A 14387-nucleotide genomic window follows, 5' to 3' on the forward strand; every position below is an offset into this window, starting at 1 on the left:
ATTCTGTTTTCTCTAACTTTACACTACCTACTGCTTCAGAGATAATGGGTCTGATAGGTAAATCTAAATCTTCAACTTGTCAGTTAGACCTCTACCAACCCCTTAGTGAAAGCTTGTTTACCAGCTCTTTTGCCGTTGATTACAAAAATTGTTCATGCTTCACTTAGTTCTGGTCTTGTATCTCCATCTCTTAAATCTGCTATCATTACACCCATACTTAAGAAACCAGGAGGTGACCCATCAAATTTTGACAATTTCCGTCCAATTTCAAATTTACCATTTATCTCCAGGTAGTGGAAAAGTGTATTGCAATTCAAATTCATGAACATCTCTCCAATAATAACTTGTATGAACAATTCCAATCTGGTTTTCGTCCCCACCACAGCACTGAGACTGCTCTTGTCAAAATAACCAATGATTTGCTGTTGGCAGCCGACTCTGGGCTTTTAACTATACTTGTCCTCCTTGACTTGAGCGCTGCCTTTGATACTGTCTCACATAAGATACTTCTTGACAGGTTAGCTTCCATTGGTATTACTGGCACTGCTCTGTCTTGGTTTATGTCATATTTATCTGGACGCAGTCAGCGTATTCAATTAAAGGTTTTAGTTCAAGATTATCAACAGTCACCACTGGTGTACCCCAGGGCTCTGTATTGGGCCCGCTTCTTTTTATTATATATATGCTCCCTCTTGGTTACATTTTAAGGAAATATGGTGTTAATTTTCACTGCTATGCGGATGACACCCAACTTTACCTGTCTGCCAAACCCACCGGTTCTTTTCCTCCACCATCCTTAACAAGCTGTCTATCTGAAATTAAAGACTGGCTTTCAGCGAACTTCTTGAAGGTAAATGGCAACAAAACTGAGGCTTTGCTGGTTGGCACTAAATCTGTTATGTCTAAACCTAACTGCTTCTCTCTCACCATTGATAATACCACAATCTGTCCTTCCTCTCAGGTTAAAAGCTTGGGTGTCATCATGGATAGTACACTATCTTTTGAAGCACAAATTAATAATATCACGCGGACTGCATACTTTCATTTGCGGAATATTAACCGTCTTCGTCCCTTTCTTTCAAATAATAATACTGCTGTTCTTATTCACGCACTAGTCACTTCACGTATAGACTACTGCAATGCACTTCTCACAGGTATTCCTTCCAAATTGCTAAATAAACTTCAGATGGTTCAGAACTCTGCAGCCCGTGTTCTCTCTAGAACACCTTATACGGCTCACATCTCTCCGGTTCTTCAGCAATTACACTGGCTTCCAGTAAAGTATAGAGTAGAATTTAAAATCTTGCTACTCACTTATAAGGCACTTCATAATCTTGCACCACAATATCTTACTCAACTTCTTCATGTCTACACTCCTTCACGCGCACTTAGATCTTCATCTTCAATTTCTCTTGTGGCACCTTGGATTCGACTGACTACCATGGGTGCCATATCTTTTAGTTATGCTGCCCCCGACTATGGAACTCTCTTCCCCTTGATGTTCGCAATAGCGAGTGCTTGTTGACCTTTAAAAAGCGTCTTAAGACATATCTTTTTATACAGGCCTTTTTATAAAATGTTTTATTGAGATTTAAATGAATTTTACATGCATATGTTTCTCTGTTGTGTGTTCTGTTTTATGCAATGACCTGTATATTGTCTGTAAGGTGACCTTGGGTGTTTTGAAAGGCGCCATGAAATAAAATGCATTATTATTATTATTATTATAAATCAGCAGAAAAACACCTAAACTCTGATCCCGCTTTTAAATGTTATTAAACACATCAATACAGTCAATACATCATTTAAATCTGTAAAGGGTCTACTTTTTTGCATACACTCATAGTAACAACAAAATGCTGTGCTTTTGTAAAATAAATAAAACAGACAGGGGGCGCTCTCTGCCATCTCTCTTCAAAACACATAAATAAAACAACCTAAATCTCAGTGAATATTTACCTCACAGACATAATAATTATATGTATAGAAAACTCAAAATGTCTTGTATTTTAATAAACTATTGAATATTCTCTGATTCTGTAATCAGCATGGAAGGTAGAATTGGTACAAAATATGTGTATATTCTCCTCATTTCCTAGCTTTTCTTTTGATGCACTGCTTTTAGGAGCAGAGTTTCTATCCAATTGCAATTTCTGGCAAAAGAATCTGCATTCTGGATTCAATTGCTGTTTTTTTAATTCCAAAATGGCTGACAGAGAATTTGATGGTCATATACAAGAAGGATTTTTCAATAAAATCTGGAGGAAAGATCACCAAAACTGTTCAAAATCATCGTTAAGCTTTCCCATAAATCAGATATTAATAATCAGACACGTTTAGTTACTGACCTGGAAAGTTCAGATAATTTTTGAGGTTAATATTGAAGTTTCTGCTGCAGATGATACATGCATGCGACACAGCTACAGTTGCAGTGAAAAGAGACTTTTGTGCAAAGAGACGTTGAATCGTTTCATTGAGGTCCTTGCTTTCGTAATGGCATTCATTCTCACCTGTCTGTTGACACCTGTCTGTGATGCAGCGCTCTGTTCTACTGCGTTTCTGTATAATACTCATGATTTCTATTGCTGTGGCATCATAATGATGACGTTATGATCAATTACTAAAATCAGACATTAATAATCAGACACGTTTAATTACTGACCTGGAAAGTTCAGTCTGATGAGTTTCCCAAACTGAAGGTGTTTATCGTTTTGTCCTCCACAGTAATAAAACCCCAGATCCGTCTCTCGAACTCCAATAATCACTAAACTGACTGAACTGTTGCTTTCTGTTGGGTCAAAGTGACTCTTATTTACATTATAAATGAGGGAAAAGGTTTTCCTCAGATTCCATTTTTCAGCAGATATCAGCAGCTTCACCTCGTCAGATCTCAGTTGATACCACGATATCTCAGGATAATCAGTGATGGTACAGAGCAGGGTGATGTTCTCTCCAGGATGGACAGATATGAAGTCAGATGAAGTGATGTGAAGGAGACACGGTGTGAAGAAAGCTGAAAGAACAGAATATGAAGTGAACATCATTCACACTCTCACAGCTACAGTGATTTATTCAGCAGTTATAGTTTTATAGCTGGTATGTTGCTAATGTGTGTGTATATGAACTCACCAAACAGCATCTGTAGAAGAAATGTAGACAGAAGTTTGGCCATTTCTTACCCACTCTCTAACGCTCTGAGAACAAGTGCTGCTCCTTCGTTCAGTTACAAATAAATAAAGTTTTTGTATTTAGCCACATCCTGTTCTGTGTTCTGTCTGTCCAATAAGCTTCTAATGTCACTTCATACTGCTTTGAAGCTGCACAGATCCAGACACACTGATAACGCAGTGTTTACCCAGATACAGAAGGTGGGGTTGGGGTGCACAATCAGCTGTGACCTTTACAAACTGCACCTTCAAATGACTAAAACAAATGCAGAAAGATTTCAGCAAAATGCAGGCAACAGAAGGTGTGGAACTGAGAGGAAGATCCCTAACTACTATTTATTTTCAGTTTGATAAATTTACAGGTTTAGTACCATGCTGTTTGCCTGGTCAAACAAACTGGTGCAAATAACCAGACAATTACACACACACACACACACACACACACACACACACACACACACACACACACACACACACAACATGAACAGGAAATAGCTGATAGCTTAACATTCTTGAATTGTACATTCTGACTGGTGAAAGTTACAGATTAATTTTTATAAAAGGTTCTAAATTCAGTATTTTTCCAAATTTGACAGCGACTTTTATAAACATCACTTGTTCTATAGTGAATAAATGCAGTGGTTGTGTGTAGGCTTCTCTTTTGTTTTGTTTGTCTACAAGCTTCTTGTTTGTGTTGACGTTTAAACTTTACTTCTTTGCTTTTTCCTAATCAGTCTTACATTTTTGTTTTAATTTCCAGTATTCTTCACTATTTTCTTTTGTAAAGAGCACTTTTTTTTCCAGTTTAAAAGCAGCAAGCAGCCGCCATTCCTGGCAGAAATAAAAGAAAAAAAAAAGCTGATGTAATCACACTAAGGAAGGTCATTTCTGTAAGATGGCGATCATTGAGCTTGTTCAGTGTGTGAAGTGTAAAATGTTTATTTTATTTGTGAGAAGTGTAAGTCAGCTCACTAACAGAGTATTAATCCATGTATTAGAGGAGCACATTCAGGTTCCAGCGAGGGTTAGTGAGTGGATGCCTTAGACAAAATGAACATTCTCCCAACTCCTCAAATGCGGGGGAAGCATGGTGGAGTGAAAGCTAAGCTAAAGCTAACACCACACCAGCTCTCTTTACCCAGCATGTTCCTCGCCAATGTTCGGTCACTTGTAAACAAAATGAAGGAGATTCGACTCAGCATCACTCACAGCATGAAACTTCAGAACTGTAATGTCATGATCTTCACGGAAACATGGCTACACAGCGGCATTCCGGACAAAGCTATTTAGCTAGCGGGACGACACACACTCCGGGCGGATAGGACATAAGTTGGCTCCAGTAAGACCAGAGGCAGTGGATTGTGCATTTATATTACAAAGCTTGGTGCATGAACTCTGTTATTGTTGAGAGACATTGTTCAGCTAAACTGGAGTTTCTCATGGTTAAATGTGGACTGCTTTATCTACTGCGGTAGTTCACTTCCACCATTATTACTGCTGCATGCTTACACAATCTTCTAGAATGGTGAATACGGCTGCTTCTCTGGCAGACGAGCTAAACACCTTTATGCTCGCTTTGAGAGAGACAACAAAGAAACTGCCACAAAGCTCAAACTCTTGGCTGATCACTCTCCAATCAAACTCTCGACTGATCACTCTCCAATCAAACTCTCGACTGATCACTCTCCAATCAAACTCTCGACTGATCACTCTCCAATCAAACTCTCGACTGATCACTCTCCAATCAAACTCTCGACTGATCACTCTCCAATCAAACTCTCGACTGATCACTCTCCAATCAAACTCTCGACTGATCACTCTCCAATCAAACTCTCGACTGATCACTCTCCAATCAAACTCTCGACTGATCACTCTCCAATCAAACTCTCGACTGATCACTCTCCAATCAAACTCTCGACTGATCACTCTCCAATCAAACTCTCGACTGATCACTCTCCAATCAAACTCTCGACTGATCACTCTCCAATCAAACTCTCGACTGATCACTCTCCAATCAAACTCTCGACTGATCACTCTCCAATCAAACTCTCGACTGATCACTCTCCAATCAAACTCTCGACTGATCACTCTCCAATCAAACTCTCGACTGATCACTCTCCAATCAAACTCTCGACTGATCACTCTCCAATCAAACTCTCGACTGATCACTCTCCAATCAAACTCTCGACTGATCACTCTCCAATCAAACTCTCGACTGATCACTCTCCAATCAAACTCTCGACTGATCACTCTCCAATCAAACTCTCGACTGATCACTCTCCAATCAAACTCTCGACTGATCACTCTCCAATCAAACTCTCCTTCACAGATGTCTGCAATGCACTGAGCCGGATCAGCGCACACAAGCTACAAAGGCACAATCACGTCCACCGTTTGGGAAATCGGACCATGCCGGCATCTTCCTCATGCTTGTTTACAAACAAAGGCTGAAACAGGAAGCTCCGGTTCAGAGGGAGGTCGCGCTGGACTGACCAATCGGTGGCAGCGCTGCAGGATGCTTTGAATGACGCAGACTGGGACATGTTCAGGCGCAACATAGGGTTTGCAACCGGGGACATGGATGAGTACAAGGCTGCGTCTTACAGTGTTCGCAGAGCGGTAAAGGATGCAAAGCGGTGCTACGGGAGGAAACTAGAGCCACAGTTCCAACATGGTGGCTTTAGGAGCCTGTGGCAAGGACTAAGAACAATCACGGACTATAGAACACAATCTTCTAGAATGGTGAATACGGCTGCTTCTCTGGCAGACGAGCTAAACACCTTTATGCTCGCTTTGAGAGAGACAACAAAGAAACTGCCACAAAGCTCAAACTCTTGGCTGATCACTCTCCAATCAAACTCTCGACTGATCACTCTCCAATCAAACTCTCGACTGATCACTCTCCAATCAAACTCTCGACTGATCACTCTCCAATCAAACTCTCGACTGATCACTCTCCAATCAAACTCTCGACTGATCACTCTCCAATCAAACTCTCGACTGATCACTCTCCAATCAAACTCTCGACTGATCACTCTCCAATCAAACTCTCGACTGATCACTCTCCAATCAAACTCTCGACTGATCACTCTCCAATCAAACTCTCGACTGATCACTCTCCAATCAAACTCTCGACTGATCACTCTCCAATCAAACTCTCGACTGATCACTCTCCAATCAAACTCTCGACTGATCACTCTCCAATCAAACTCTCGACTGATCACTCTCCAATCAAACTCTCGACTGATCACTCTCCAATCAAACTCTCGACTGATCACTCTCCAATCAAACTCTCGACTGATCACTCTCCAATCAAACTCTCGACTGATCACTCTCCAATCAAACTCTCGACTGATCACTCTCCAATCAAACTCTCGACTGATCACTCTCCAATCAAACTCTCGACTGATCACTCTCCAATCAAACTCTCGACTGATCACTCTCCAATCAAACTCTCGACTGATCACTCTCCAATCAAACTCTCGACTGATCACTCTCCAATCAAACTCTCGACTGATCACTCTCCAATCAAACTCTCGACTGATCACTCTCCAATCAAACTCTCCTTCACAGATGTCTGCAATGCACTGAGCCGGATCAGCGCACACAAGCTACAAAGGCACAATCACGTCCACCGTTTGGGAAATCGGACCATGCCGGCATCTTCCTCATGCTTGTTTACAAACAAAGGCTGAAACAGGAAGCTCCGGTTCAGAGGGAGGTCGCGCGCTGGACTGACCAATCGGTGGCCGCGCTGCAGGATGCTTTGAATGACGCAGGCGCAACATAGGGTTTGCAACCGGGGACATGGATGAGTACAAGGCTGCGTCTTACAGTGTTCGCAGAGCGGTAAAGGATGCAAAGCGGTGCTACGGGAGGAAACTAGAGCCACAGTTCCAACATGGTGGCTTTAGGAGCCTGTGGCAAGGACTAAGAACAATCACGGACTATAGAACACAATCTTCTAGAATGGTGAATACGGACGCTTCTCTGGCAGACGAGCTAAACACCTTTTATGCTCATTTTGAGGCTGCAGCTAACCATGCTAGCGGCGCTAGCGGCACAAACAGCATGCACGCTGAGAGAGCCGGGGAGGTGAACACCTTCACCATCTCGGAGCATGACGTGAGGAGGGCACTCAAGAGAGTGAATACAAGGAAGGCAGCAGGACCAGATGACATCACAGGTCGGGTTCTGAAAGCCTGCGCTGACCAGCTAGCACCGGTGTTCACTGAGATATTCAACTTTCTCACTGAAACAGTCTGTTGTCCCCTCATGTGTCAAACAATTCACCATTGTTCCTGTCCCCAGCCCGCCTGGCTTAACGACTACCACCCTGTAGCCTTGACCTCAGTAGTGATGAAGTGCTTTGAGAGACTGGTCAGAGACTTCATCACTGCATCACTACCAGACACACTGGACCCATTACAGTTCGCGTACCGTCAGAACCGTTCTACTGAGGACGCCATTGCTCATCTCCTTCACACTACGATGAGCCACCTGGACCAAAGAAATGGGAATTATACAAAGATGCTGTTTGTGGACTACAGTTCAGCATTTAAAACCATAATTCCTCCACACTCACCTCTAAGTTGGAGGTCCTGGGACCTGGATCTCTAACTTCCTGACAGACAGACCACAAGTCGTACGGGTGGGAAAACACACTTTATCCACCCTCAGGCTTAGCACTGGAGCTCCCCAGGGTTGTGTTCTGAGCCCCCTGCTGTACTCACTTTACACATATGACTGTGTGGCGACTTCCAACTCCACCACCATCATCAAGTTTGCTGACGACACTGTTGTGGTGGGCCTGATCGCCAACAACGATGAGATGGCCTACCTACCTATCCCTAACCCTAACCCTAACCCTATCCAAAACCTGGAGAGATGGTGCAGGGAGGACAACCTACTCCTGATTGTCAGCAAAACTAAGGAATTGATCATGGACTTTAGCACAAAGCAGGTGCGGTCATACCAACCGCTAAACATCAACGGGACCCCAGTGGAGAGAGTGGACAGTTTCCGGTACCTAGGTGTTCACATCACACAGGACCTGTCTTGGTCCTGTCACACCAACACCCTGGTGAAGAAGGCCCGGCAGTGTCTGCACCATCTGAGACGCTTAAGGGACTTTAAACTACCCTCTCAGGTGCTAAAGACTTTCTACACATGCACCATTGAGAGTGTTCTGACGGGTAACATCACTTCCTGGTTCGGGAACAGCACCATGAAGGACAGGTGAGCCCTCCAGAGGGTGGTGCGCACAGCTGAACGTACCATCCACACCGAGCTTCCTAACCTGCAGGACATCTACAGCACGGGTTGTAGGACCAGAGCCAGGAAGATTATGAAGGACCTCAGCCATCCCAACAATGGACTCTTTTCTTTGTTGCGTTCAGGGAAACGCTTCTGCTCCCTGAAAGCGAACACAGAGAGAATGAGGAGGAGCTTCTTCCCGCAGGCCATTCGGAGTTTAAACCAGAAAACACCAAGGATCTAAAAACTGGCCCCCTCTCTTTATCATCACACTTTTTTCTGTGCACATATCTCACTTTTTCACACTACGACACTTTAAACTCTGGACTCGCACAGCACAGTGCACTTTATATTTTTTACACCACACCATGCCGCACACGGACACTTTATGGACACTTTATACCACACCATACTGCATACGGACACTTTATGGACACTTTATACCACACCATACTGCATATGGACACTTTATGGACAATCAAAAACCACCTTAAATTGTTTACTATTGTTTACTATTGTTAACTTTTGTATTCTGTTCTACTGCTTATTGCCATAAGCATATTTTTGTATATACATCTTTATATATTCCTATATTTTATATAATTTTTATAGTTTATTTATCTGCCTTCTTTTTCTTTGTTTTATTTTTCTCCCCATTCCATTCCCTCATGCCAGATCGTTGTACAAAACATTTCACTGCATGTTGTACCCTGTATGTATGTGTATGTGACAAATAAAATTCTATTTGATATGATTTGATTTGACCAGACAACATCCCTGGACGCATACTCAGGGCATGTGCTGAGCAGCTCGCTGGGGTCTTTACTGACATCTTCAACCTGTCTCTTGCCCAAGCAGCTGTTCCCACTTGCTTTAAATGCACCTCCATTGTGCCAGTGCCAAAACACTCCAACCCAACGTGCCTGAACGACTACCACCCTGTAGCACTGACACCCATTGTCATGAAGTGCTTTGAGCGGCTGGTCCTGGCACACCTGAAGGACTCTCTGCCATCCACATTAGACCCTCACCAGTTTGCCTTGCGCACCAATAGGAGCACAGAAGATGCAGTTTCCATGGCACTGCACTCTGTGCTCACACACCTGGACAATAAGAACACTTATGCACGTTTGCTGTTTGTTGACTTCAGCTCAGCATTTAATACCATCATTCCATCCAAGTTAATAGCCAAACTTGTAGATCTGGGCATTATCACCTGCAACTTGGTCATGGACTTTCTGACCAACAGACCCCAGCAGGTTCGATCTGGCTCCATCTGCTCCAACACCATCACACTCAACACTGGTGTACCACAGGGCTGTGTGCTGAGCCCCTTCCTCTACTCCCTCTTCACCTCCGACTGCAGGCCTGTGAATGGATCTAACTCCATCATCAAATTTGCAGATGACACTACTGTGATTGGTCTCATCACCAACAATGATGAGACTGCCTACAGGGAGGAGATCCAGCACCTAGCCACATGGTGCAACAACAATAATCTGCTCCTTAACACCTTAACAAGACAAAGGAGCTCATTGTTGACTTCAGGAAGGAGACAAGAGGCACACACGACACCACCCACATCAATGGGATGGCCATTGAACGCGTCTTCAGTTTCAAGTTCATGGGGATCCATGTCTCAGTGGACCTGTCTTGGGCTACCAACACCTCCAGCCTGGTCAAGAAGTCTCACCAGCACCTCTTTTTCCTGGGGACACAAGAAAAATCAGCTCTCCTCGAATATCCTGGTGAACTTCTACCGCTGCGCAGTAGAAAGCATCCTGACCAGCTGTGTCACAGTCTGGTATGGGAGCTGCTCTGTTGCAGAGTGCAAGGCAACACAGCAGGGGTGAAAACTGCCCAGCGCATCACAGGGACTCCACTCCCAGCCATGGAGGACATTCAAAAACGCTGTCTGCGTCGAGCTAGCAGCATTCTTAAGGACTCCTCATCCTGTCCATAGACTGTTCTCTCTTCTGCCCTCTGGCAGGCGTTTCAGGTGCCTCCTCTAGAGCTGTCTCTTTACTGAACTCCCGCCTAACACCTCACACTTCGTTATTTCACTAATAGACTGTTTACACAAAAATTTATGCTCACTTCGACACTTGCTCATTTCTCACCTCTCACTTTGTTATTGCACTAATGGACTGTTTACAGAAAAACTATGCTCATTTGCACACTGCTCTTCTTTGTATTGCTGCTAATTACCATTGTATATACACCCATTTTCTGTTTGTAGTAATAGCAATATATTATGTTCACCATTCACATCCTTCTGTAAATTTCTGTGTATAGTAATAGGCATCTGTATATCATGTTCATAGTACATATATATTCATCTGTATATTAAATTCATAGTACATATATATTCATCTGTATATTAAATTCATAGTACATATATACTCATCTGTATATTAAATTCATAGTACATATATATTCATCTGTATATTAAATTCATAGTACATATATATTCATCTGTATATTATTGTTCATTCTATTTAACTTATGTTAATCATGTAAAAACTCTATATCCTGCACTTGCTGTTATTGCACTGTGGTTAGACCCAATCTGCATTTCGTTGCCTTGTACTTGTATATGTGTAATGACAATAAAGTTGAATCTAATCTAATCTAATCTAATCTAATCTAATCTAATCTTATTTTATCTAATCCAAACTCCTGCATTAGAGCCCTCACAGTGGAGTGTGTAAGTGACGACTCAGCAGTTTACTTGCAAAGTCTTGCCTACAGGAGCACCATTCCTCTCTACTTCACATGTTGAACAGGTTTGCTCTCCTTAGTGAAGAACCCACCTGAAAGCGCTCTAATTATAAGAAACTCTATTCTAAGGACTGGAAATGAGCGAGGCTTTTAGGGGCACCAGCAGCATGGATGTTATCCATCAAACTTGGGAAGGTGCCACTCTCATTTCCTGCAGCATGGCTCATAGTCTTTGAAAAGGAGGACTATCTAGATCCAAGGTCAGGAGAGTCTAAACCGACCATCTGCTAGCTTAAGATTGGACTGTTGAATATTCATTTGTGTCCCTCTTGTACTGTTGTCTCGTGTCTCCTGTCATTCTGTTTGTCAGTCTGTTTTGCACTTGATCATTAAAATCAATACCCATACCCTCACCTCCTGTATGTACATCAATCTGATCCAAACATCCTGTAACAATTAAACTATTATTGTTCCTGTTATTGTAACAGTGATTTATTTTGTTTGATGTTTTACTCCTGCTGCAAAATTCACTAAGTAATTTCAGTGCATTATGACAACTGTCAAAAACTCATCTAAGAAGAGGAAGTGAAAGAGGAAGTGCATTTTAACTAAAGCTGAATCAGGCGTTGCAGAATACATCAGAACTACAGAACTTCTAAAAGGTAAAGTCCTCACTCTCCTCTAGGTGTATTATAGAGTTCATTCTGATAATTCAGACTGCTGTGTGATGGGTGTTTATTTTAGATATAGAAGAAGAAGAAAAAAATTTTTTTAAATATGTCTACGCTAAATGGGCTAAAGTATGTGCATCATTAATTATTACACCCAAATGTGATTTTACTCAAAAATGTTACCACAAAATTGGAAACACACAATTAAATAGAATGTATTGTATGGCATTAAACAGGAGGAGTACATCTGGACTACATCTGCAGAAATTAACTTACATTTTCTAAGATACTGTAGATGCATGTAGGGGCTTTTAATAAGAAACTGCTAACGTAACAGTTCCCCTTAGACTGTTTGTTCAAAACAGAGCAGGACAAGTGGTCAAGGCAGTAAAAAGACTTTTACCTGCAAGGTTTGAATTTATTAACCACTGCAGTTCCTTACCTACGTTGCCACAGTTTGAGAAGGTTTATCCTGAAACCCAGATGCACACAAATTTGTCTCTGCTGTGACAGAAAGCGTAGACATTTTTTTTCTCATTGAAATACACCACAAGTTTAGTTTTTCTCTAGTTCTCACTTAGAAATAATTCTTGCAACTCTTCAAAAAAGTGATGAGCTGTGGATTTACTGTCTACACCCAATTTCTCAGAAAAGTGGTCATTTCTCAAATGTGAATTCCATGAATTCTAGTTCAGCTGACCTTGAAGAAGGTCTAATCTTCTGTTATTATGCCTCAGTACTAATTTGTAAGCTCTTAAACCTCTATCCTTTACAGAATCACAACTTTTTCATTTTTCAAGAATACAAACAACACACACCTTTCTTTCAGCCATATCAGCTCAGCAGCAGCATGAGTCAATCAACAGTCATTAAATATAAATCATACTTTTAAAGAGGGTACAAAATTAACATTTTTACCACCAAAGTCTGACTGCACTGCTTGAGTCTCAAATTGTATGTATATTGTATGCCTTACCCTCTTTCCAAAGAGATATATTAAAGAAATCAGCAACTAGGATCTGATCATTACTTCCACAGTGGATTAAATCCTCTAAAGTGAGTTAAAGAGTGAGTGCAATCAAATTAAATTCTACATTAATTACATGGGTTTCCTGCATCAGTGAAAGTTTAAATCAGCAAAGTAAAATATAGACACTTAAACCGAGGGTCCCACCTCCATGTCTCAATGAGCCATGTTGAATTAAACCCGGCCCTCCTGCCTTCACTCGCTCTATCGGCACTTTCCTTGCTTCCTTGGCTCCCTGCTATTTTGCAAGTTCTCCCACTTAGAAATCATGGAGGGGTCTGAAATTGTTATCGTAGGTGCATGTCCACTGTGAGAGACATAATCTAAAAAAAAATCCAGAAATCACAATATATGATTTTTAAACTATTTATTTGTATATTGTTATTGGTGTTTAAATATTTATTTTCCTCACTGTATAAACTCTGTATATGGAATCTGGGAGTAACTTGTGATATCAACCTTACTTTTGAAAAACAGATAAGGACAAGTGGTCAAGGCAGTAAAAGACTTTTACCTGCAAGGTTTGAATTCATTAACCACTGCAGTTCCTTACCTACGTTGCCACAGTTTGAGAAGGTTTATCCTGAAACCCAGATGCACACAAATTTGTCTTTGTGACAGAAAGCTTAGACACTTTTTTCTCATTGAAATACACCACAAGTTTAGTTTTTCTCTAGTTCTCACTTAAAAATAATTCTTGCAACTCTTCAAAAAAGTGATGAGCTGTGGATTTACTGTCTAAGCCCAACTTCTCAGAAAAGTGCTCATTTCTCAAATGTGAATTCCATGAATTCTAGTTCAGCTGACCTTGAAGAAGCTCTGATCTTCTGTTATTATGCCTCAGTAATAATTTGTAAGCTCTTAAACCTCTATCCTTTACATAATCACAACTCTTTACATTTTTCAAGAATACAAACAACACACACCTTTCTTTCAGCCATATCAGCTCAGCAGCAGCATGAGTCAATCAACAGTCATTAAATATAAATCATACTTTTAAAGAGGGTACAAACTTAACATTTTTACCACCAATGTCTGACTGCACTGCTTGAGTCTCAAATTCTATGTATATTGTATGTCTTACCCTCTTTCCAAAGAGATATATTAAAGAAATCAGCAACTAGGATCTGATCATTACTTCCACAGTGGATTAAATCCTCTAAAGTGAGTTAAAGAGTGAGTGCAATCAAATCTAATTCTACATTCATTATTATTGGGTTTCCTGCATCAGTGAAAGTTTAAAGCAGCAAAGTAAAATATAGACACTTAAACCGAGGGTCCCACCTCCATGTCTCAATGAGCCATGTTGAATTAAACCCGGCCCTCCTGCCTTCACTCGCTCTATCGGCACTTTCCTTGCTTCCTTGGCTCCCTGCTATTTTGCAAGTTCTCCCACTTAGAAATCATGGAGGGGTCTGAAATTGTTATCGTAGGTGCATGTCCACTGTGAGAGACATAATCTAAAAAAAAAATCCAGAAATCACAATATATGATTTTTAAACTATTTATTTGTATATTGTTATTGGTGTTTAAATATTTATTTTC

The 14387-nt window shown here is 41.3% G+C and overlaps 1 protein-coding gene across 2 annotated transcripts in view; it reads right to left on the bottom strand.

The window, feature by feature from the left end:
* The window catches only part of LOC124392797, a 28654-nt gene extending 25460 nt beyond the window's left edge, over window positions 1-3194 (bottom strand). Inside the window, exons 1-2 of one of the 2 annotated variants that reach the window (XM_046860015.1) lie at window positions 3130-3194; window positions 2663-3013 (exon numbers count right to left, since the gene is read on the bottom strand). In XM_046860015.1, coding sequence (XP_046715971.1) covers window positions 2663-3013; window positions 3130-3172 — 394 coding nt within the window. In that variant the 5' untranslated portion in view covers window positions 3173-3194. Of the gene's footprint in view, window positions 1-2662; window positions 3023-3129 lie in introns of both variants that reach the window. The other variant, XM_046860016.1, reaches the window with a different exon arrangement.
* Between the last annotated feature and the right edge of the window lie 11193 nt (window positions 3195-14387).

This window comes from Silurus meridionalis, chromosome 10 (assembly GCF_014805685.1).
Source record: "Silurus meridionalis isolate SWU-2019-XX chromosome 10, ASM1480568v1, whole genome shotgun sequence".
Classification (NCBI taxonomy): domain Eukaryota; kingdom Metazoa; phylum Chordata; class Actinopteri; order Siluriformes; family Siluridae; genus Silurus; species Silurus meridionalis.